Source organism: Orcinus orca, chromosome 9, assembly GCF_937001465.1.
Source record: "Orcinus orca chromosome 9, mOrcOrc1.1, whole genome shotgun sequence".
NCBI lineage: Eukaryota > Metazoa > Chordata > Mammalia > Artiodactyla > Delphinidae > Orcinus > Orcinus orca.
The window spans coordinates 54550932-54577555 of NC_064567.1; the positions used below are offsets into that span (position 1 = coordinate 54550932).

General features: G+C 38.0%; 1 protein-coding gene across 6 annotated transcripts in view; it reads left to right on the plus strand.

Moving 5' to 3' along the window:
• CDK14 (cyclin dependent kinase 14) overlaps positions 1 to 26624 on the plus strand; it is a 711364-nt gene that overhangs the window by 514490 nt on the left and 170250 nt on the right. For all 6 annotated transcript variants that reach the window (XM_049714769.1, XM_049714770.1, XM_033420532.2 and 3 more), the window contains one exon: positions 3391 to 3484. In XM_049714769.1, coding sequence (XP_049570726.1) covers positions 3391 to 3484 — 94 coding nt within the window. The remainder of the gene's footprint in view (positions 1 to 3390; positions 3485 to 26624) is intronic.

Below are 26624 nucleotides of genomic sequence, written 5' to 3' on the forward strand. Positions count from 1 at the left end.
TATGGTACTGGCACAAAAACAGAAATATAGATCAGTGGAACAGGATAGAAAGCCCAGAGATAAACCCACGCACATATGGTCACCTTATCTTTGATAAAGGAGGCAAGAATGTACAATGGAGAAAAGACAGCCTCTTCAATAAGTGGTGCTGGGAAAACTTGACAACTACATGTAAAAGAATGAAATTAGAATACTCCCTAACACCATACACAAAAATAAACTCAAAATGGATTAACGACCTAAATGTAAGTCCAGACACTCTAAAACTCTTAGAGGAAAACATAGGCAGAACACTCTATGACATAAATCACAGCAAGATCCTTTTTGACTCACCTCCTAGAGCAATGGAATTAAAATAAAAAATAAATGGGGCTTCCCTGGTGGCACAGTGGTTGAGAGTCCGCCTGCCGAAGCAGGGGACACGGGTTCATGTCCCGGTCCAGGAAGATCTCACATGCCATGGAGCGGCTGGGCCCGTGAGCCATGGCCGCTGAGCCTGCGCGTTTGGAGCCTGTGCTCTGCGACGGGAAAGGCCACAACAGTGAGAGGCCTGCATACCACAAAAAAAATAATAAATAAAAATAAATAAATAAGTAAACAAATGGGACCACATGAAACTTAAAAGCTTTTTAACAGCAAAGGAAACCATAAACAAGACGAAAAGACAACCCTCTTTGTCTTTTGAATGGGAGAAAATATTTGCAAGCGAAGCAACTGACAAAGGATTAATCTCCAAAATTTACAAGCAGCTCATACGACTCAATATCAAAAAATCAAACAGCCCACTCCAGAAATGGGCAGAAGACCTAAATAGACATTTCTCCAAAGAAGATATACAGATTGCCAACAAACACATGAAAAGATGCTCAACATCACTGATCATTAGAGAAATGCAAGTCAAAACTACAATGAGGTATCACCTCACACTGGTCAGAATGGCCAACTTCAAAAAATCTACAAACAGTGCTGGAGAGGGTGTGGAGAAGAAGGAACCCTCTTGCACTGTTGGTGGGAATGTAAATTGATACAGCCACTATGAAGAACTGTATGGAGGTTGCTTAAAAAACTAAAAATAGAACTACCATATGACCCAGCAATCCCACTACTGGGCATATACCCTGAGAAAACCGTATTTCAAGAAGAGTCATGTACCACAGTGTTCATTGCAGCTCTGTTTACAGTAGCCAGGACATGGAAGCAACCTAAATGGCCATCGGCCGATGAATGGATAAAGAAAATGTGGCCCGTATATACAATGGAATATTACTCAGCCATAAAAAGAAAGGAAATTGAGTTATTTGTAGTGAGGTGGATGGACCTAGAGAGTGTCTTACAGAATGAAGTAAGTCAGAAAGAGAAAAGCAAATACCATATGCTAACACATACATATAGAATCTAAAAAAGAAAATGGTTCTGAAGAGCCTAGGGGCAGGACAGGAATAACGACGCAGACATAGAGAATAGACTTGAGGACACGGGGAGGTGGGGAAGGGTAAGCTGGGATGAAGTGAGAGAGTGGCATGGATATATATACACTGCCAAGTGTAAAATAGGTAGCTAGTGGGAAGCAGCCACATAGCACAAGGAGATCAGCTCAGTGCTTTGTGACCACCTGCATGGGTGGGGTAGGAAGAGTGGGAGGGAGACCCAAGAAGGAGGATATATCGGGATATATGTATATGTATAGCTGATTCACTTTGTTATACAGCAGAAACTAACACAACTTTGTAAAGCAATTATACTCCAATAAAGATGTTAAAATAAATAAAAATAAAAACTCATCTCCCTAGAATACTGATTTTGAAATTAATTCATTATTAAATGGAATTTTTTAATGATATAAAGTACCATTTGTTCTCAGTCATTTTCACTGTATATACTATTGGTGTTTAATTTGGATAAAAATTATGTGGTGTAATAGAGAAGAGATTTCTGCTAATGGATTACTTCTTTAATTCAAAGTATTGTTTACATACAACTGGGGCAGGTATAGAGAAGTAAGGCATTGTCTTTAACCTCTAGAGGATCTGAAATAAATACACAAGGGACTGCTCACTCTAAATTGAATACGAGTGCAGCAGTTGACGAAGTGTCCCAATATGTTGATTATTTTATTAGTATCCTTTCAGGCAACATAAACCCATTAAAGGTAGAACCATTAAAAAAAAAATCTTAGAGAATTGCTAGAAGTTAGAGAGATCTAGCAAAAACACTGGTTTATCAAAATATCCAGGCCTTAAGAAGGTGGGAACCAGGTCAATTCAGGGAACTTCATCTGCAGGAAGGTGGCCATTCTTGCAAGTTCTTTGCCTTTAATGTGACTTATTTCATCAACATATGCTAGTTTCTTTCCATCCTGGTCCCAGGTGACTTTATCTCCAAACTTTCAGTAGAAGTATCTGATTGGCTGTCTGCCTGTACTATGGATTCGGTGTTCCTGTTGGGTTCTGTGGTCTGGGAGGCAAGGTCTCCTGGTATGCTCGACTGCCTTACCAGATAGGAACTGTGAGCCTGGCAGAAGAATTTGACCATAGTAGATGACTGATAATGAGTAAGAGCTTAAGAAATAAACTCATAGAGGGAGCTGTCCTGTCTGGCAGAATGTTCATGGAAGGCTTTGTAGAAGAGATTACATTTAAATTATATTATATATGTTGGGTTGGATTTACATGTCAAGAGCAAGCAAATGAAGAAAAAGGGAGTTCTAGGTATTAGAGTAACTTGAGCCAAGTTGTATAGGTTTATGCTTGGCCTGTGGACAGATCAGTATGGCTCAGAGATCCTCAGTGTAGCTGCCCTAAATCACCTGAGAAGCCCGAGTCAATGCGTTGCCTCTAACTGACTGAAACAGAGTCTCTGGGGTTTGTGTTCAGATCATTTGCATTTTTTTAAAGATTTTTTGCATTTTAAAGATCATTTGCATTTTTTTAAATGATTTTGATGCAAAGAGAGCTTTGAGCCCTGGACAGCTATAGCGGATAATACATTGTGAATTTGTGAAATAGAGTTGGAAAAGGATGTTAGAACAAGACTATGGAGGCTTTCTATATCAAGCTAAGGAGTTTCTTCGCCATATCCTGTGAGTAACGTAGTCAGTGAGGCTTATATTGTATTGGTTTGCACCATTTTCTGAGCCTATGTAGTTGCATCTACTTGGAGTCCTTTCTGGGCAGTAGACAGAGAAGGGAAAGGAAAGTTAAGGGATCTAGGTACATGTGGCACAGCCCTTTATACTTATTTAGAATATTATTTGTTCATTGTTTCTCCTTTGTAGGAGTAGATGTTCTAATTTCAGATTTAGATGTTCTAATTAGATGTTCTAATTCCAGATTTAGTATTCTTAGCAGAGTATATTGAAGTTTTAGTAACAGTTCTTTCTTCTCTCTTTAGGGGAGTCGGCTGCATCTTTGTTGAAATGATCCAAGGAGTTGCTGCTTTTCCAGGAATGAAAGACATTCAGGATCAACTTGAACGAATATTTCTGGTAAGTTATTTACAGAATACTTCTGAAAAAAATTGGACTTGAATGCATCCCTCAGTGACAAATCCTACAGTGGTAGTGGAAAATAATTTCAAACAAATTTGTTGGTTGTCACATTTAATTCTAACATATTTTTGGATCTTTGCAAAAGCAGGAAATTAGTGAAGAATTGTGTTTTTAAACTACTGCACATGAATAATATGCCAAAATGGTAAGAAAGGGTAGGATGTCAGAGGCAATATAGAAGAGTGGGTTAAAAACAAAGGCTCTGACAAAAATTCCAAATAATTTATATAGATATCCCCCCTTCAAGTAGGTGTATCTTATTCCCTCCCACTCCTACCCACTTAAATGTGGGCTTTGATTGGTAACTTTTTTTCTAAAAAGTAGAGCATGGAAAGAAGGGGAGGGAAGATAGTAACTTCAAAATGGAGAAACCAGGCAAATGGTACTTTAGCCCGGTCTTCAAGGTTAAGATCATCAAAGATAAGTCACATTGGTAGTATGTACCCTTTGTATAATGTATTGAGAATGGTACTTCTCCTCTGTAGTCTTCCTCCGCAAACCATAACCCCAGCCTAATCTGGAAAGCCACATCACACAAACCCAAACTGAGGGACATTTACAAAATACCTGACTAGTACTTTTCAAAGCTGTCAAGGTCATGAAAAACAGGGAAAGTCTGAAAAACTGTCACAGCCCAGAGGAGGCTAGGGAGACATGACAGCATAATGTAATGTGGTATCCTCCATGGAATCCTGAGACAGAAGAAGAACATTAGGGAAAAATGAGTTAAATACAAGTGAAGTGTGCAGTTTAGTTAGGATCAGCATAGCAGTGTGTGCTCCTTAGGTGTGATGGAAGTTCCCTGTAATGTAAGATTTCATCAATCAGGGAAACTGGTGAGGAGTATATAGGAACTGTCTGTATTACTGTTCACAACTTTTCTATAAATCTAAAACTATTCTAAAATTTTAAATTAAAAAAATTTTGTAAATCTGTGAAAAATAAAAATAAAATTTGTTCTGTAGCCAGATGAGCTGGTTTTGTCACCTGCTCTGGTCACTTTGGGCAAGGGACTTAGTTCTCTGAACCTTAGTTTTCCTGTGGGTAAAATAAGGGATAATGATAACACCTACCTCATAGATTGTTTTGAGGAATAATTAACTTAATTACATAAAGTGCTTTTAGAACTATGCCTGACACATAATAAATACCCAATAGATGTGTTGTTATTATTTTAATCAAATCATTTCTATACCAGATATTTTCATTCAGTGGAACTTCCACATTAGCTAATATTCATATAAACTTATTATTTAAAACATGGAATAAGAGCTAGACAAATTAATTTTTTTTGTTAAAAGGAGTCAGACTATATACATTGTAGCAGTTAACCACATTAGCATACTTTTTAAAAATAAATCTCCCATGTGAAATCACTGGGGCACATTTTAGAATGGACCTTGTGAAGACATGCACTTATTGGATTATGCAAGTACACCCTTAAAATGTAGCTTTCATATTAAGTATAAGGACCACAGGAGGGTATAGTGATATGAATTGAGACTCCATCACTGCTGTGTTCACCTTGATGTCAGGATTAAATGATAAGAAAAGGAATATGAAAACTAGAAAATCAAAGCACACGTGATTCCACCATGCAGTATCCTATACCCCAGGCATCCCGGTGTATTCACAGTGGGTGGACAAACAGCAGAGTCTCTAATATTATAGAAACTTTCTTCAAAGTCTTATCTTATTGGTTTCTTCTCCCAGAGGCTGTCTGTATCCACTTCCTTTCAGTTTTACTTAATTATTATTATCCATAAATTCCCACACAGAGTGTTAAAATAATGTCTTATGATTATAATAATGCAGCCTTATAATGGAAAATTCCCACAATGTCAAAAAGTATAAAAGTTGAAAAACCCCTTTGTCCTACTACCCAGAGAAAATTACTTTTAGTATTTTGGTATATATCTTCCATTTCAACACATGTTAAAAAAATTAAATTGTATCTTGTATACTATTTTGTAACTTTCTTTTTTCACTTAACAATAGGTAGTTAACACCTTTCATTGGAAAATAAATCCAGAAACTTATCATCATTCTTAGTGATGAGTATTTCATCGTATGGATGAGAATTATTTGCTTAATCAGCCTGATATTGTTTATAGTCTTTAACTATTATAAAGCGCTGTCAGAAATATTCTTTGCACAGTTATCCTATTAGTTAAGAAAAATTATTAGAATTGAAAGTCCTGAATTGAATAGTTTCATTTTCATAAGTCTATTGACCATTCTATACTTCATTTCCTCCATCTAAACTCATGAAACACTTCCTTCCCTCTGTTGTCAAGAAAGTCGCTTACTGATTTCATTGAGATTGTATTGAGCCTATAGATTATATTACAAAGAAATGATATAAAATGAACTTTCCCAGCCAAGAAAAAATAATATCTCTTTATTCATATTTCATGGCCCTTAGCATAAATTTAACATAAACATATTTCTCTTTTCCTTTTTTCTAATCAAGCCTTTATTTTCATTCAGCTATTTTAAGTAACTTTCCACAGTTATTTTCCCCAAAATACAATAAACTTGTTCACATATTGTGAAAAACATGACAGGAGAGGGAATTTTAATGGGCTATACTTTGCATCATATAGATCTTTATGCCAAAACATATCTTTAAATATTAAGCTTTTTAATTTATTTAAAGCTTAAATATAATAATACCACTTAATTATATTCTGATAATAATTTTCTAAACTTTAGATTCCACTTAACTATTCACTGTGATAGCTATTGAACAATACTTATATAACCTTGTCAAATTACCTATTTTTAATGCTAAAATCATTAATTTACTATATTTGAAATCAGAAAACTTCAAAGGGAAATTATATAGAAAGAAATATCCCTACATACACATTATTTCAGGGTAAATTTAAAAGAAAAAGAAATGGTTGTATAAATGAGGTATATTCTATAGCAGTTGTACCAAAAATTTTGTTTCATGAAAACATAGTTTATTGATATAGCTTAGTCAAAGTTATAATTTTCAATATTATTTTTATAATGTAAGTCATTTCCAATAGGTACTATCTTGTTGAATTGCTTCTTGTATGGAGATTTTGTTATTATTTCTTAATTTTATGACAATTATTTCCTAATTTTATGGGTATTCAGAGACCTTTGAGCCATGACTAGGCTTTTAATAAATCAGAGAAATACATCATTGTAAATTGTCTATGGGAATATTGATACACCAAGCTACTGTTTGCTCTTATTAGACCACAGAGACGCTTAAATGCGGATAAGCATCATGATTTATGGTAATAACTCCTTCATTTACTGTAGTTTATTTTACACATGTAATGATTTTTACAAGTGAAATGTCCTTTGGTAATTAGGAGATAAAGATCCTCATCTATATAAAATTGCTGCTTTAGAATTAAATAATGTTATGTTTTACCCTGAAGAATTAGACATGACCAAAAAAGAAAAGAGAGAGAGAAATCTGCAAACTTCTTTTGACAGTAAATGTTATCATCTTAAATATTTTATTTCCTCCCCTGAATTGTTTAAATTTGCAAATGTTAGCCGTATGACACAGTAAACAAGCAGACTCTCTCAGGAGTTGTGCGATCATTGGAAGTAGAAATTTTACTAACCCAATGTGGTTGAATCACTGGGAAAAAATACTTTTTCTTGGTGACCTTTTATGACTGGTCTGAAGAGGAATAACTTTTAAATGTGATTAAATCCACTTTCACGGGCTTCTCATGTAAACTGCCAGAGACTCTTTTCTAAAGCAGCAGTTGTGTATCTGGCCTCTCGTAAAGCATTGCCAAGGAGATAATCAACTTTGAAAAGTCACGAAACATGGAATTGTTCGTTTTGTTTTGTGTTTTAATACAGGGATTAAGTCCATTCATTTGCCTGTGAACTGTATATAGAAAGGTGGTTGATTAATAACTTTGAAGCACAGAATTCAAGCTTGTTACCCAAGATAACTAATATAATTAACTCCTACACACTGAGTCTTTATGTGAAAAGCAACAAAGATCAGTCACTAGAGCCTTTATATCTTTCTTTTGAAGGTTTTCTTTTTCTTGTTTTTTCTTTTTCCTTCCTTTGGTGGGAAGGAGCAGTTCACATTCTTAACAAGTCCAGTGCATTCACTTCCACAACATAGTAACTGTGTTGCTCTATGTAAGGTGAGCTGGCTATACTGCAGTCTGAGATTTCACCATTAAATCATTTTCCTTGAAATTGTGATGCTCATATACAAGAAAGGAAGGAAAGTGATAGAATTTTGACAAATTATATTCAAGACATTTTGAATTGCCAGGTGAATGGGCACCTACTTCTCTAAGCAGTAACTCTGCTATTACAGTAAAAGAGTGATTTATATCATTTCTTCAGCGTTACTCATTTTTTAATGTGTCACGATGTTTTCTATTCACCTTTGTTAGCTGCGAAAATAAGCAGTAGATGTATTCACCCAGGTAAATATATATATTCAGAGTGACAAAATCAGAACTAATATTCTAATCATATTCTAATCATATTGTTCTGAATTGAAAAAGAACTCTACTTGATGGAACCCTGGGAGCATTCTTCTGCCACTTCAGAACAGCTGAACAAATGGCAGAGAGTGCTTGCACAGCTGTCTGAAACCTTTGGCAGATGCTTCTGGGTTTGTATGGCTCATGGCCCCAGAGTACAGCAGCCACGACAGAGGGGCTGGCAGGATTGTGTTCCGGGGGCCTGTTCTAGTTCTCCCTGCCTTTGAATGTTGATTAACCCCAAGAGGCTCACTTTTCCCTGTCTCCTGGTCTTCTGGTTTGCAACGGAGTTTCATCCACCAGTTATTTGTTAACATATTGTACATTATTTGATTGGTACAGTTGTTAGAATGTTTCTCTTCCGTGTATATATCATTCAGAGTTTAAAAGAGAGTGTGTGTGTGTGTATTTGTGTGTGTGTGAAAAGAGCCTCTGGCAACTTTGAAATCTACTACTCAGCCTGGCTTTTGAGTCAGATCCTTCCTTAAGCCTCTGTGTTTTACAATTGAACTGACTGCCGAGACGTAACCTGTAGACCCAGTTCCAGTCCTTGTTTCCCCATCTTGGCTCTCTTTCCAGGATATTAATGCGAACCATAACCCTGAGGTTTCATGATTGGCTAGAACGGCCATATAGAATGTAAAAGAAAGTTGACACCACCTTCTTTGATGGTCATTACCATCCAATTGGATGTAGCAGCCACATTGTTAAGATGGAATATTGCTGTCACAGATTTGTATCTTCACTTCCATCATTGGGTTGCTTGAGGTGGACGTCCGCCATACTTCTTCAGCACTCCCTCTGCAACACTAGGTACAATGGAGATGGAAAGGAATTCTGTGCCAGGGTATCTGCCCTGGAGCAAATGAGGGCAATCAAGATAGGCAGGCAAGACATACCATTAGGAATGGAGTCATGAAAAATTGCTGAGCAATTGATCAGCAGATGGGAGATCCAGTAATATAGTAGATCCTGTATTCGTTAAAATACTACACTCTAAGCATTCAATATTGAATTCTAATCCTAGATTGTTTTTTTTCCCTGAACAAGCCACCTTTTCTAATTGGATTGTAGTTTCTGCATCTGTAAAGGGAGGAATTGAACTAAATGATTTCAATAGTGTCTTGCGGCTCTAACCTTTTAATTCTAAAAATGCATATTACAGGATTATGCGTAAGGGCTGTGGGTGTTCAAAGGAAATTTCTAAGAACATTTTTGTTAAGCATGGAAGGAAGTATAAGATTTGAAGTGGAGTAAAGGATATGGGGAACATCAGGCAACGGTCCAGGAGTGGAGTAGGCACAGTAGGAGTCTGTCCTGTATGCATGGAAGGTGAGATAGGATGTTGAAGTTTGGACTTTGATAGATTGAGGACTTTTAATTTTATTTTGTCTATATAAGTAATAAGGAGACAGTACAATTTTTAACGAAAGAATAATAAAGTTAAAGTGGCATTTCAGCAAAATTAATGTAATATGATATAATGATAAACTCAACTATATAAAGGCTGACAGAAGGAGAGAACTAAGCAATACATGTTGGAGTGAAGGATACTGAAAATATTAAGCAATGTTTTTTAAAGCTGATTTTAGAAAAACAAAGTCGGGGAGATGGATTATAATACCACCCACCCTGAAATAAATGCCTCTTTTAATACATGTTTCTTTTAAATCTCATCAGTAGTCCTGGTTATTTCCATGGTGGCAAATCTTTTTCAAGTCTTAAGCTTATAAAACATAAGGCAGCTAGAAAAATTTTAAAGCCGTATGAAAAGAAATTAAAACCACCATTTAGAGATAACCAGTGTTAAATATTTTTGTATTTTCTTTTCTAGATTTTCACCATTGGGTTAATAATAGATTTATGGGTTTTGTATTCAGCTTCTCTTTATTTTCACATTTAATAGGGAGCAGGGGCTTCCCTGGTGGCACAGTGGTTGAGAGTCTGCCTGCCAATGCAGGGGACACGGGTTCGTGCCCCGGTCTGGGAAGATCCCACATGCTGCGGAGCGGCTGGGCCCATGAGCCATGGCCACTGAGCCTGCGCGTCCGGAGCCTGTGCTCCGCGATGGGAGAGGCCACAACAGTGAGAGGCCCGCGTACCGCAAAAAAAAAAAAAAAAAAAAAAAAGCATAATAGGGAGCAATTTCCAAGCCATTAATATGTGCTTGAAAATATCATTTTAATTATGCTATAATATCTTATTAATGTTCCCAAGTGTACTAACACATTACCCTATTACAGTACTAGGTAATTTGCTTACAGTTTTTATGCTACAGTAAATTTTATCCCATTCAGTTATACTTTCAACAAGAATTTTTAGGCATCTATTCCGTGCCAGGCTCTGTGCCTACAGGCAGTGGAAAACCAACAGACACAGTCCCTGCTCACCTCAAATGTACTGTTAGCTGTGCTACATTAGAACAGCTTCCAGACAGTCAGGTCAGGAGGATGTTGTTGCAAAACTGTTGTAATACATCTTGTACATAAATGATTTGAAAGAGAAAGGAGTCAAAGATAACTTCAGAGTTTCAAGCTTGGGGAACTAAGTGCTCCATGAAGTCATGGAAAATAATGGGGACATTGAAAAGGAGGGCCACTGGGACTTCCCTGGTGCTGCAGTGGTTGAGAATCCGCCTGCCAGTGCAGGGGACATGGGTTTGATCCCTGGTCCAGGAAGATCCCACATGCCACGGAGCAACTAAGCCTGTGCACCACAACTACTGAGCCTGCAGTCTAGAGCCTCTGAGCCACAGCTACTGAGCCCATGTGCCACAACTACTGAGCCTGTGCTCTAGAGCCCACAAGACACAACTACTGAGCCTGCGCTCTAGAGCCCACGAGACACAACTACTGAGCCCCTGTGCCTAGAGCCCATGCTCTGCAACAAGAGAAGCCACTGCAATGAGAAGCCCGTGCTCTGCAACGAAGAGTAGACCCCGCTCACGGCAACTAGAGAAAGCCTGTGCGCAGCAGTGAAGACCCAACATAGCCATAAAATTAATAAAAAAAAAAAATTTAAAAAAAAGATTAATGGAAGTGATGGCATAATTATCAAAAGAAAGAAAGAAAGAAAGGAAAGAAAGAAAGAAAGAAAGAAAAAGAGGAAAGAAAGAAAAGAAAGAAAGAGGAAAGAGAGGAAAGAAAGAAAAGAAAGAAAAGGAGTGCCAGTGGAGGGAGAGGAAGAAGAGAGCTCAGGGACTGGACATTATATGATAGCAGGTGACCCCAGGTGGAGACGTCCAGTACAGAACTCTTACTGAACAGAATTAGGAGAAAAATGAGGATCAAGGGATTGTTGACCCAAACCAGACAATGTTGGGACCTAAACTGTACTGGTTCTTAAATAATGAGAAAGTGGGGGAGGAGCAGAGGAGCACTGCCTAGGCTTTAGGGATGCTCATAGTTTGTGGGGGTGGGATGGGGGTAGGGAGGTAAAGTAGGAGAGAATCAGGACAATTACACAAAGGTCAAGGTAAGGGCAGGCAGCAGAGAAGTGAGGATAAAATAGGAGAAAAATAATCACTCCCTCGAGGGAGGCTATGGATCAGCTCAGGTCTGGTTAGCTGGTGGGTGAGGAATTTGGGGCCAGGGCCCTTCCTTTCTGTGCTCCCTCAGCGTGTGCCTCCACTGCCTGTATAGTATGTGGCACACATCCTGTACTTTTGCAGCTAATGCTTTTAGCCCAGAGGATGAGAAGGGTTTCCTTCTGGAGAAATGGAAGAATCGACACAGAACATGCCTCTCAGTTTAATTAGGGAAATTTAGACTATCCATGAATTTTCAAAGGAGACTTACGGTCCTCCTCAGTGTCTCAGGGATGCTGGAGTCAAGGTGAGTGTAGCCTCAAGGGAGGCCAGCTCCGACCCCTCCACTCCTGGCTCTGCTTTCATCAAGATTTTGTATGTGAGATAGATCTCGCTGCTGAAAGAAAGGTTCGAAACCCCTGGACTAACGCTGTCTTAGGATCTTCCCAGGTCAAGTGTTCTATGAAAAACAGACGTCCATGAGGAAGAAAAATGATGCAGAGCCAGTGAAAATGAAGATGTTAGAGAAATAAAAATCGGGTGATTCATATATGGAGACATTAGATGTGTATTCTAATAAAGAAAGTTCTGTGCCAGTAAGCTATCGAAAGTTTTGTAGTAAACTTCAGTAAGGTCATTTGTCTTGAGAAGAAAACAAAGACAGAGGGATATTTCACTACAGAATAGGTAGTCACATTACTTTTTACAAAGAAACATTTATTTGAAGATTAGCTGGCTGTTACCTACAGATTTGAATAGGCTCACATGGTGAAAAAAATATTTTTTTACCTTGAGGATTCTTACATTCACTTTATAGTGTTACAAACTTTCTGTAAATGGAAAATGAGAAGATTTTCATTAAATCATTCACTTTCTCGTTGTTATTCATTTTTCAGCAAATATTTATTATGTGGTTACTATGGGCTCAATACTCTTCCATGTTCTGGGGAGACAGCATTGCACAAAACAAAGTCCCTGCTCTTGTGGAACCTATATTCCTGTGAGGGAAGATAGACAATGAGCAAATAAATATATAATGTATCTCATGAGTGTTGCATGAGGAATGCCACTTTACATATGGCATACTGGGGAAGTCTCTCTCAAGGATCCTGATACTTGTGCATTGAGTGAAGTTAGTCAAGCCACAGGACATGCAGATTTAGGGCTCAGAGCATTTAGGTGGAGAGGATAGCAACCTGTTTGTGCTTAATGATAAGAGTATTAAAATCAGAGTTCTCAGGCCTGAATTTGTCAAATTAATGATCACTCTTCCCGCTGCATCAAAGAGATTTCTAATACTCTTATTACTTTGACCTCCTTTATAGAAAGCATTTTCTTATATGAGAAGTCCTTGCTTTTTGTAAAGCATTAAATTCCTGTATAGGTTAATATTCAAACATCAGATTGAGCAAATCAGTAAGAGAGTTTGAAGTCCACCTGTGTGCATGTTGCAAGTTGGAATTATGCTGCAGCAAGAGATTTGGGCTTCCTGATTTAGTTCATCAGAAATGTTGGTGTAGATACAAGAAAGTGGGAAATGTTTCAGATTTGGACAGTAGACAGTGCTTTGGAGGAGAGAACAGAGAAAGAATATCTAGAATTCAAGGGGAGCCAGAGAACACTTTTTTTTTAAGTCAAAAGTAGAAGAATTTCAAAAAGGAAAGCTTTATCAACTGCACCAAATAGTACAGTGAAGTCAGTGGAGGATGGTGCTGAAAAAAGGCCACAGGTGGTAACTTCTGAGGGAATAGTTCCAGTAGGGTTGGATATTTAAAGTCAGATTACGATGGGTTTAAAGAGTAAGTGCGCAGTGAAAAAATGAAAACATTGAGTATAGACAATCTGAGTATTGGCTGAGTACATAGGATTAGATGTCACCTTACGGGTATTTTTTAAGTCAAGATTTATAAATTTTATGTGTCATAAATATTGTTTTAAATCGCGAAGCCCAGGATGTTTGGAAGGTAAAGGACACTGAAGATATAAGAAAGCATATTTGACAGATCAGGGTATTGGGAGGTAAGAGTGGATGGGTGGAAGAGACAGTGCCTTGAAAATGTGGATGAAAAGATTTTCTCGAAGATAAGAAAGAAGAAAGGAAAGGAAGGAGAGGAAGATTTAAATAAATGTTGTAGAGGAGAAAAAAAGGAATTTGAAGATATCATGATCTGCATGATTCTTAAATGAAAGGGAGGGGATGTGGCTGACAGTAATGTGCATCTGCGGGGGTAGATGTTGAAGGAAATGGATAATATATGCAAAGCTGATGTAATACCAAATGGTATTATGATATGTGATATGACAAGAGAAGGAGGTCATTGCTGACCACATTTGTTAATCAGCTGTTGATCTGAGACCCTATTATAGAAATAGAAATGCTTTGTTTCCAATTTCTATGATGTATAATAGTTTACTTTCCTATTAACATAAGATTACTTTTAGGCATATCCATCCTAGCTATAAATGTTTCCCAATTGTAATAGTTTTTACGAAGACTTTTCTGGAGGCAATGGTTCATATCTGTAGTCTAACAGTCTTAAATGTTTTGAGAATGTTTTAACCTATTGTCAGTATGGGATTACTTACTGGCTTTTGCAGTTATCTCTTGTTATGTAACCACCTTAAAACTCTGGGTTAAATCAACAACAGTCATGTTTTAAAATTATTTGTCATAGTTTTAGGGTCAAGAATTCAGTAAGGGATGGGCCAGGCAGTTATGGACTTGGGGGTCTCTCACATGGTTGCAGATATATGGTTGAAGACAGATGGTGGCTGGAGCAGAAGCAATCAGAAGCTGGAGCAGTTGGGGACTAGCCAAATATCTCTCTCTTCATAGTCTTTGAGGCCCTACGTGAGTTTTCTCCATGTGGGCTAGTTTGGGCTTCCTCATGGGATGGTGTTGTGTTTCAAGAGTGGGTGTCCTAAGAGGACCAGATAGAAGCTGCATGGTTTCTCTTAACTTAGCTTCAGAATTCATACAGTGACTGTGTCAGCCAAAGCAGTCACAAACCCTCACCTAGAGTCAAGAGGAAGGGACATAGACCCCAGTTCTAGATGGAAAGAGCGTCAAGAATGCTGGGGCCATGTTTTAAAACTGCCACATTGATTATGTATTGATACAGTTCCATTAGGGCATATCACCATTTTGAGCTGATAAACAGCTTTGTAGGAAAAAACTGTCTGGGAAACAGTTTTATCAAGCTTCTAAAATTTTTGTTGTTTTTCCCATACTCTTTATAGCCATTACCATACTGCTTCCCATGATAAATATGAAAGTGTGAATTGTCACAGAGTGTTAATTGGTGGGTCATGAGGTCCCTTATTTGCTCACTCTCCTTTTCTTCCTTTTTTGACTAACAAGTTCACAGATGTGTCAGACTGAAAAAAAAAATGGTGAAATACTGCCATAGTGTGACACATCTGAGGTGAGTGAGGTGATGACACTTCTTAGCAAATTCTCAGAATGTTATCCATAAAGTAGACTTCTATAACTCAAATTCTAGCTTAATTTTTTTTTCATTTGGAACGTGTTTCCACATATAAGTCTTTCATTGCTCAGAACATCACATGTCAGCTCTTGTGGTAGACAGCATCTAAGATGGCTCCCAGTGACCCCCACCTGCTGGTATTTATGCCCTTGTGTAATGCCCTCCCCTTGAGTGTGGGCTGGACCTAAAGACTTGCTTCTAATGAACAGACTGTGACAAAAGAGATTGGGATATTACTTCTGTGACTAAGTTACAGAAAGGTTGCTACTTCCTTCTTGCTCACCCTCTCTTACAGTCTCACTGGCTCACTCTGAGAGAAGCCAGCTGCCATGTTGTAAGTTGTTCTGTGGAGGGACCTTTGTGTCAAGGAACTGATGTTTCTAGCCGGCAGCCGCTGAAGACCTGAGACTTGGCAACAGCCGTGTGAGTGAGCATGAAAGTGGGTCCCTCTCTTGGTTGAACTTTTTATATGTGAGACCACAGCCATAGTTAACACCTTAATTGCTGCCTTATGAGAGACTCCGAGCCAGAGGCACACAGTTAAGGTGTTACCGCCAAAATGGCAATTTCCTTGGTCCTTGTCCCCCAAAGGAAAGAATTCAATCAAGAGACAGAGCAGTTTTAAGTAGCAAGAGTTTTATTAAGCAAAGCAAAAGTGTGCTTCTGAGAGAGAGAGGGAGAGCAAGCTCTCTGGAAACCAGAAGCAGCCCCACAGTGAGGGTCGGGTTGGTGTTTCAGAGTGGTGGAAAGTCCCTCCCTGTGTCCTGCATCATTTAACTGACAAGTTGATTGACAGCTTTAGGTTATATAACTGTTCTCCTAGTGTGCAGGCACTTACCCACAAGCACCAAAGTGAAATCCACTGGGGATGGGGGGCAAAAACCACAATGCTAATTTATTACAAGTACAGCATAGTGAACCCTGGGTTACTTTGAGTCACCTTTTAGGTCTTGGTGCGTCTGCGCCAACCTGTGCTGGTGGGTTTTATTTTGTTTGGTCCTGATAAGGCTGGAAACTTTTCGGTCCTTGAGTACAAAAAGGGAGGATCTCTGGGCATGTTCTGATCACCAGTGTGCAGGGGTGGGGCCAGGGAAGAGAAAGAGGACCTGGTCCAGGATGGGGTGGGGATCAGCTTATGTCTGCCTAACAACCCAACAAAGGTACACCTGGATTCCTACCAACAGAAAGTATGGAGATAGTAAGTGTTTGTTATTTAAAGGCACTAAGTTCTGGAGTAACTTGTTCCACAGCGGTCGATAACTAATACATCTCCTTTGATCCCAGGACCAAGAAAGAGTAGGTGCTATACCTGTTGTTTTATAGCTGAGAAAACTGTCTTCAGAGATTATATGAACTTGCCTAAGAAGATATGTTCAGTAAGTGCCAGAACTGAGACTATATCCTAAGTCTGCTGACTCTTCCACCAAAATACTCTTGTTTTGTAGTTGTTTGTTTGGTTGTTTTTGCTCTGATTCATAACCATGAGTGTGCAGGAGGTTGACATAGGAATCATTTCTTTTTTTAATTTTTATTTATGTTTTTAATTTATTTTTTAAACAATATAAAAATTTATTTTTTCTCATGTCATGAGAAATCTGGGGTAGGCAAATGCTGGCATTGGTTTAGTGTCTCAGTAATATCACAGCAAAGTCTCCAAGTTGGGAATCATTTCTTGAATACACATTCTTAGGCCCCACTCAGGGCCTTTAGAATCAGGTTTCCAGGGATGGGACTCTGTGCGTTCAGACAAACGAGCAGACCCTGGTTGATGAGTCCTTCTGGTGAAGAAACTCTTACTTTAAAAGATGCATGTCATACTTCGAAATGTTATGCATGTTTTAAATTTTCTGGCCTCATGTGGCAACCTAAAAACCTAGGTAGTATGGGCTTACTATCCAGAATATAGAAATTCAGTCCAACCAAGTCCTGTGTTTCTTACAGGGATACTTTTGATATGATTCTCAAGCGGCATGTCTTATAATGAGGATATTTCGGGGCTTCTTTCACATGGCTTTATATTAATAATGTTATGTAACTATTATTAGAATTGTGTACACAAGCAAATATCTGTAATCATCACATGTAATCATCATATTCCAGCTGCTATAACTTCTTATCTGGCCTGATTACTTGATAAACATTCTGGTTTCCTCCCTCATTTTGCAGCCTATGTTTTCTTATGCCTCAGAAGACTTTACCCAAAAGGATAAATCTGTCCGGGCTGTTAATCTTTTTGTGAGGTGTGAATTCATTTAAAACCTGACCTTGTATCATCTCCTGCAAAACCCCCTGCAAGGAAAAAGAGCATCCTCAAAACATTCTGTTTTAAATCGATCTCATGTCTCATTATTTTATATCTTGATAGAAAGCTATGGCTAGTTGATTAAAATTTATCACATAAAATAATACACCTAAGTCATTGGAGCATGTCCACTAGAGAATGGTTTTCTCCTAAGTCAGGTTAACAGATTATCTGACCTTGGAGCTGAATTTGTTCTTATTTCACTCACCTCTTTTGAAAATGACAGGCATACATTTTCCAGGTAGTGTGTAGACTATGGCATTTTTTTTTTTAATTCTTCCTAAAATCTCTTTATCTGTGAGTTTAGTTGTACTGGAAAAGGGTTGAGAAGTGTCTTTTATTTTGTTTTTTATCCATTTATTTATTTTACATCCCTAGTTTATTATATAACTAGAAGTTTGTACAGTTTGACCCCCTTCACCCATTTTGCCCACCCCTCCCTCACTACACCCCCCCCTCCATTTCTGGTAACCACCAATCTGTTCTCTGTGTCTGTGAGCTTGGTTTGTTGTTTTGTTTTGTTTTGTTTTTTAGATTCCACATATAAGTGAGATCATACAATATTTGTCTTTCTCTGTCTGATTTGCTTCACTTAGTATAATGCCCTCAAGGTCCAAGATTGTCACAAATGGCCAGATTTCATTCATTTTTATGGCTGAATAATGTTTTGTTGTATATATTACCACATTATCTTGAGAATTGTCTATTTTAAATGTACCGTTCAATGAATTTTATTCTTGTATTGTGTCTAATATAAACTCAGGCTTCTGTTAGTTTTGAATAACTTTACGTATTAAAATTATCAGTGAACTTGAGTCTCTGCTTGGGAGGATATTATTCTCTGTGACCAGAGCAAATGGCAGTCTTGTCATACTTTGCCTTTCATCTTGTCCAGTCTTTTGTAAAGATGCAAGAATTGGTAGAAGGATACATCCTATGCTCTCAAACTTCTATGCCTTTACACCTGCCGGGAATTCCTCCAATCTCCAATGTCTAAATCTAACCCATTCTAAACATTAGAAATGTTTTCCCCTCTAATGAATTTTTCTCTGTTTTCCCAATTACAAATTATCTCTCCTTCTTTTGGACCTCTTGGTTTCTTTACCGGATCCTCTCTGCTGTCTCCCTTCAACTTCAACCTTGCCTTGCAGTTGTTTTTGCTCCTATTCCCCTGATAGAGTTTAGGATTTGGGAGTAGGGATGCGGAAGAAAGGAGTACTTTGTGCAAATCAAGAATTAGTGTGTTCCCTGACGCTGCAGGAATAAACTCATGATGAGAGAACTATTGCATTTTTAAAACTTCACTGTGTTCTTGTTAAAATGCATCTTTTGAGGGAACTCTGTGGAGATGACATTAAGAACCACTTTTAAAATTAAAGGCAGTTTCCCTTCCTTCATTTGTTTGTTTTAAAATAGATCTGAGTTCATATTTTCCTTTAATTTCTTCTTTTGCAGTTCATTGTTCTAATAATATGTAAATCACTCACAGCAGATATTTAACATTCAAATGCAGAGTTCATTTTATTGAAGCTCAGTAGAACAAATTACTATCAATTTGCTCTAAGTAAAATTCAATATTAAAAATGTTTCATGTTTGCCAAGTGAAAAGTAAATAGCTGAAAGTTGTTAATAAAACCTTTTTTGGAGAGTAATATTAGGCTCATTTTTGGATCCCATCCTATTCCCAATAAAAGGAAATATTGTTTGTCTCTCACACAGAATGGTGATGTTTGCACATTTTAATCTGATTATTGACTCTTGGAATGTGATTCAATTCATTCAGCAGTTGTGAGTGCCTACTATATGCCCGGAAGTGGGCTTCAGTAAATTTCTATTTTGAAGAAGTTTGACAAAATTTTCATTGAATCTTCTTTTTAGTACTTTGCACTGGGAGTGCCACTCGGAGGAAATCAGGAAGCTAAAATCATAAGAGAACTAAATTTGATTGCCCATTCCTTATTAATTTTCTTCCTTATAGTGAAAATTGTTTTTAGACAAATAATCAAGTAGTATGTACAGTGACTCTTCTCGTAACTGTGATCTTCCTGATATACCATGATGTCAAATTGGATGTGAAATGGAAAAGGCACTAACTTTAGTGAAATTATAACCTTCTATCTGGCCAAAAATATATATATATTAACAAATGTAATACAGTATTTGTTCATCTTTCCAAATATTAAGCTCAATTTTTGCAAATCATAAAAGATGCTATTATATGGGAAATCTCTGTACCTTCCACTCAGTTTTGCTGTGAACCTGAAACTGCTCCATAAAATAAAATCTATCAGGAAAAAAAAAAGATGTTGTAGATGAATCAAAGCAGAATACTGGGGACTTCCCTGGCGGTGCAGTGGTTAAGCATCCGCCTGCCAATGCAGGGGACACGGGTTTGAGCCCTGGTCCAGGAAGATCCCACATGCCACAGAGCAACTAAGCCCATGCACCACAAGTACTGAGTCTGTGCTCTAGAGCCCGCGAGCCACAACTACTGAAGCCTGCGCACCTAGAGCCCGTGCTCTACAACAAGAGAAGCCACCGCAGTGAGAAGCCTGCATACCACAATGAAGAGTAGCCCCTGCTTGCTGCAGCTAGAGAAAGCCCTCATGCAGCAACAAAGACCCAATGCAGCCCAACATAAATAAATAAATTTATTTTAAAATAAAGCAGAATACTGTTCTCAAAATCTGTTCACCTCTTTTGAGTCAATAGTAAGATTCCCCTTCTAGGAGTTATACCTTTTTTTCTGTCAATGAGCCACTATGTGGAAGAGAGTAGACAGGCAATAAAAATATTTATTTCCTGGCAATTTAATGGAAGCTGTGGTAGGTGGAGCAGGGAGATGGAAAGATAAGTAAGTATCAGGTCCTGAAGTAGAGTGGCTAGCAGGATAGTAACAAGGTCAGGGTGAGGCATTAAAAACCTATAATCAGTTTGTTATTAGTTTACATCAGCTAGCTATATGTGTTTAGGCTAAAAAGGAAATAAAAGTTCTTAGTAACATTAAAAAAAACCTATAATCGGTACTTTGGGAGTAGAGAGTATGGTTGGGGAACATTGCTGGTGATCAGTCCTCTTCCTGTGTATTTAAGGTGGTATGAGTTAGTTACAATGGGAGCATTCATTCATTTGAATAAACCTGTGTCAACATTACTTTAAAAAAAAAGGTAAGAGGTGCTACAGAATATTGTCTAACACACAAAATGCCGTGACGTTAATAGCAATTAATGAAACTTTTACCTTTGAGCTTTAAGATAGAGAATGGCCTATTGGTTAAAACATACATATTTCTGACTTACAAATATTGAATTATTACTTACTAGCAAACTATTGTCTCAACCACCACTTTAGCATTTCTTTAATACCAATTTGAGAAAAAATAATGACTCAGGCATACGATGCGATGGTTTCATTTTCTGTACTGATATATGTGTTTCTTTGTCTTGGAGTTTCCAAAGTGATGATTTTATTCATGAAAATGCTTCAAGAAGCAAGCTGTGATTTTTAAATAAGCCAACTGCTTGCTATTCCTTTGCTCAGAAAGTTAGGGAACTGAATGAACCACAACAGAACGCTCATTTCCTCTTGCCTTTTGACTTACCATCCACTGGTAGGCCTACAGCCCATGAGTTTGACAAATGTCAAGAATCTAGCCTATAATTTGAATTTAGTGTTCAAAAGCCTATATTAAAGTAAAAAGAACTACAAATATGTCCACTATAGGCTACTTCCATTTCACTGCTCGATATTTTACTGTCCTTTCTCATGCCTGCCTCCAAAGCATCTGTGCTTTCCTTCTTCCTGATGTGCACACTTTTTCCAGATTGTTTCCACTGATGTCAGCCAGGCCTGACAAGCCAAGCCTTATGTTTATTGCAGTGGGATAGGATCCAAGAAAGTCTTAGAAGGACGTGGCTACCCCTGCAGGTACAGAAAAAGATGCTGAGATTCCCATTGGTGTAAGTAGTTCATTAAGGTGTTGCTCCAGTGACAAAGAAGGATACCCTGACTTTTTTCCTCCCACATACCCCAGGCCTGCTCTTTGATAATTTTTCATGCTTCAGGGCTGCCTATGACAATATTTAGGACAAGTTTTAGAAAGCAGAAAAAGACAAAGATAAGAACTCATTTTAAGAGGCTTTTCCCTAAAACCCTAAAAAGAGATATTCTAAGTGGGAATCTGCACATTTAGTGACAACTTCAAAAGAGCAGCTTGTAAAGGGAATGATTCAGAATGCTGCTGTGAGCTTCAGGAAACTCTTCAAGACATCAACATAGTAACTAAGAGGATTATGCATTTTAAAAAGCAAGGCGTTTCTAAATCTTTTTATTCATATTTGTTTGGTCTTCACTGGAATAAAGTTTATGGCAGCAGCAAGGTAGTCATATGGCAGATTAGTTTTCAGAAATATGTAACTAAATGCAGAAATAGCAAGTAAAAATAAGCAGGCAAAAATATTGCTTTTGTTTGTTATTGTTGTTATTGGTTTTGGTTTTTAGTCTTAGAATTCCTAAAAGTTCAGTACTTACCTTTATGCTCTTCAGCAGCTTTTGGTTAAAAATGTTTCCTTTTCTTTTGTTCTGGTTCATCTGTTTATGATAACATTTCATCCCTAAAAAATAGGCTTTTAAATATTGTGAAGGACCAGTACACTGTCTAAGATGACAGATTAATTACCTTCTTTTACCCTTAAGGGAGCCTAGTAAGAATTTGAAGACATATCGGCACTGATAGCTTACCCCTACGGTCTGTGTGTTCTGCCAAAAATAATGAAAAAAGGAAATGCAGTCCTGCTACTGACTCTCAGGATACACAGCTTTGATAATACCAGCCTGTCGTTTCAGATAAGATAAAAAAAATCACTCAGAAAAGAAAGAAGAAAGCAAATGAAGAGATTTTATCCACAGTGTGTTGCAGCATAACCTGCTGGAGAAATAATATAGTGATAATGAAAACAAAACATGAAGGTACCTTCAGTAGTACCCTTGCTTTCTGTTTTTTCATTTCTTGGAAAAGGTAATACCTTTTTCAAATGTAAATATAAAAAGAGATTTTCTTTTTGTCCTGTTGCTTTGTCCTTTACTTCTGATTAGTATTTAATTAATTCCATTGAAACCTCAGGGGGAAAGTTAGGATATGTTGCAGTAATTTGCGTATTCACCTCCTAGTAATGTTTGAGCAACAAAATTAGTTGACCTGAATGCTCCGTACTGCGTCCATTAAAATAACTCGCACATAAGTCTTTCCTGTAACTGTAGCCAGCAGAGCTTAAACCCAATTGTTGTCCTCAAAGCTCTTTCTCTTTGCATTTTACTGTGTTTAAGCACAGTGTAAGTGATATAACCATCAGTAATAGATTTATGAAACTTATGACTGTACCAGGCGATAGGTAGTAAATATAAAAGTATGTCAAGTATATTCTTAGATGAATTCTGGAATGAAAGCTCACGATCTCTGGATTGGTTCTTGGAATACCCAACTTCTAGTCCTGTCTCTATTTGAATTTTGACATGCTTAAGTAGGATTCAGTTTCTTCACCTATGGAATGAGGCTAGAGTACTCATAACTTTCCAAAAAAATTTTTAGTAAAATAATTTCTTTTTTGAAGTGAAATGTCACCTATAATCCTGAAATCCCAAATCCCACCTGCTTGACCTCCTTGCTCTGTCCCCAAGATAGCCCTGGTGTGCCTCCAAGAAATTGTACAACTCCAAGGAACAATAGTGTGAGAACTACTAGACTAGATGATCTTTATGATATCGCCACAAATTTTCAGTTTTCTCCACTGTAGTTATTTTTGTTGTATAATATCTCTCATACATTTTAACATTAATGTCATAAAGGGTCCCTTTGTGCCTCAATAGTTTTAAGTGTCTTGCCTTCATTAAAATATTTGTTCTTGTCTTCTGATTGCCTTTAGTTATTTAGTTAATTATTTTGATCAGTGTGAAGTATAGATAAGTATTATAATCCCATAGCAAGTTTTTGTATAGCTCATAGTATGCCTTTCACTAAAGCAAAGGATTCATGGACTAATTTAACCAGTATTTATTGAATGTGAACCTTATGAAAGGTACTGTGTTAGAACCCAGGATGTAAAAATAAGTAAGACATTGTCCCCACCTTCAGGGAACTCACAGTCTGGCCAGGGAGAAAAACAAGGAAACAGATAGTTATGATACTGTGTGGTAAGCGCTGAGTGCCAGCCTGTATCCAGTTTCCTGATCAATCCATGCACTTGGATGACTAATAAGAAAATCAGATATAATCCATCTAAATCATGGCTCTTGACATATCACAAGCAAAATCATTCAAATCTTTTCCTCCCCAAGTTTTCCGATGTCCGTAAATGGTAGTATCCGTGATCCAGTGGTTCAAGCCAGCAGTTTAGAAGCCATTCTTTTTTTTCTTTTTTTAAAGAAGATGTTGGGGGTAGGAGTTTATTTATTTATTTTTGCTGTGTTGGGTCTTCGTTTCTGTGCAAGGGCTTTCTCTAGTTGTGGCAAGCGGGGGCCACTCTGCATCGCGGTGCATGGGCCTCTCACTATCGCGGCCTCTCTTGTTGCGGAGCACAGGCTCCAGACGCGCAGGCTCAGTAGTTGTGGCTCACGGGCCTAGTTGCTCCGTGGCATGTGGGATCCTCCCAGACCAGGGCTCGAACCTGTGTCCCCTGCATTAGCAGGCAGATTCTCAACCACTGTGCCACCAGGGAAGCCCTAGAAGTCATTCTTAATTTCTACCCTTTCCTCATCCCATGCATCAAATTTATCAGCTAATTTTATTACTTCTATTCTAAAATAGATCTTCAGTTGATCCATGATTCTCTGCCATGCTAGTCCAAGTCACCATTATGTTTCACCTGGTCAATGCAGTAGTCTCCGTCTGGCCTCTATCTTGCCCCCAACCCTTGACAATACTCCTACAACTTTCAAATGGCAATGAAAGTGTTTTAGTTAGCATGTTAGTTTGGCTGCTTCAAAAGAGGCAAAAATAGCATGTCTTAGAGAAAAATATATGGTTTTCTTTTTCATGTATAGTATAAGCTGGTGGGTCCATGAGGTCATTATACTAGACGGAGAAAAAGAATTAGTCAAAATTCCACACCCATTCATGGTCAAAACTCTCAGAAAACTAGAAATACAAGAAAACCTCCTTAACCTGATTATAGATATCTACAAAAAACTATTGTACTTAACGGTAACATTCTCAGTGTTTTAACTCTAAGGTTCAGAACAAAGCAAGTATGTCATCCACTCCTTCTAGTCCTATTCAGCATGTGACTGGAGGCAAGTTCCATAAGACAAAAAGGAAAGGAGAGGGGAGGAGAGGCGAGAAGGGAAGAGGAGGGGAGGGGAGAGGAATAAATGCCATAAAGGTTAGAAATAAGTAAAACTCTCCTTATTCACAGACATGATCACCTATGTAGAAAACCCTAAGGAAGCTACAAAAAGCTACTAGAAAAACCAATGTACAAAATCAACTGTATTTTTGTGTACTAGTAACAAACAATTTGAAATTTTTTTAATTTTAAATACCATTTATAATAGCATCCAAATAATGAAATACCTATATCCAATAAAATGTGTTCAACATTTGTATTCTGCAAATTATTAAATACTACTGAATGAAATTTTAAAAGATTTGCATAGAGAGATATACCATGTTCATCAACTAGTAGACTCAATATTGTTGTGAAGTCTTCCAAAATTGATCTCCAGGTTTCATCTGTTGAGAGAAAGAAAAGATAGGGCAATTAACTGTAAGGAAGGTCCTGACTGATAAAATCTGGAATACAAAACAAGCATGTTATATATCAAGTTGGAGGGTATGGTATTGGTGAGGGCCAATTTCAACTTTTTCTTTTAAGTGGAAAAGAATGTGAGCAAAATCAATAGGAGGACAATACAGGGATTATAAAGTTTGGATTCTGAAGGAAGCTCTCACTTTTTCTTAAAGAATATTAATTGATGTCATCTTCTACTAGTAATTTGTTGGTAAGTTGAATGAATTGGTATCTAAAGAACACAAGAGAAGGTCTGAAATAACCTGGTGAGTGATGTGCCAGACCACCAGTGAGAAATGAATGCTGAAATTAACAAACAGCATTGAGGCAACTTGAGGTTTAAAGTCGCTATCTTCTTCAATTGATAGTTATCAATTAGGATCAAGTCTGGAGTCACAAACCACACTGTAATTTGAACAGGAGTGGTTTAATATAGAGAGTTATTAACTATTTACAAGGGATTTGCTTTTAAAAGGGTAGAAAAGAGAATTCTAAAGAATGTTCTAAGACTGAGGGAGAGAACTCAAGAAAGGAACAAACTTGGAAAGGGTCTCCTTCCCCAAGTTTGGGGCTCAGACCTCATTGGAAAAGGTGTGTCTGCAACCCATTGGATTGCGGAGAAGCCCACTGGGTTGCTCCGGGCCAGAGCTGGTCCATGGCCATAGGACAGAGGTTGGTTATATGGAACTGCCAGCCAAGACTAGCTAGTTGGGAGGCCCCCCTCCAGGGTGCCAGCGGGCCTAGTCTGGTGGGCAGGGCATTGTGAGGAGGAGATCCCTCCTGGTTTCTGAGGGGCAAGCAGGGAACTTCTGGCTAGGGCTGGAAAGCTGGAAGGTGAGCACCACTAGGCGGCAGAGAGGGTATATGTCTGGGGGTCATGTGCCACTGAATCACGCTAAGATCCTTCCTCCTCCAAGGTCCCTCCAGCTCTATCTACTGACAAAATTTACATCGTGCCAGCTGGCAAGGGAGAAATATTCCAGTATCACAGGTGGGCAATGGAAAGTGCATTTGGAGCTGAGTGGCATTACATTGATAAAGGAAGCAGTTCTTGACTTCTGTACTGAGTACGTATTAACAATTTCAGGGATTTTATATCCTTCTAAGTCACATGTGCTAATACATATGCCAATTTTATTATTAAATGGTAGTTTTATTATTAAATACAGGAGAAAAACATCTTGCACATTGTGAGTCAAAGGAAGAACAAGATGATGGCTCCAGTCCAGTTATAACTCGTGGTCAGCGAGCCTTAGAACATATAAAACTGCGTTTGCTACACTTGGAGAAGATGGCACATTTTGGCAGAATTTTACAGTTTACATTTTCACATTCCAGGGTGTGGCCACTGTACCATTCTGACACAGAATTAGCATCCCTAGTTAATGTTATGTAAAACAGAGACCCGTGAGGCATGAGCCCTAGGAGATGGTTCCTGGTGAAGCAAATAGTATTTTTAGGACCAG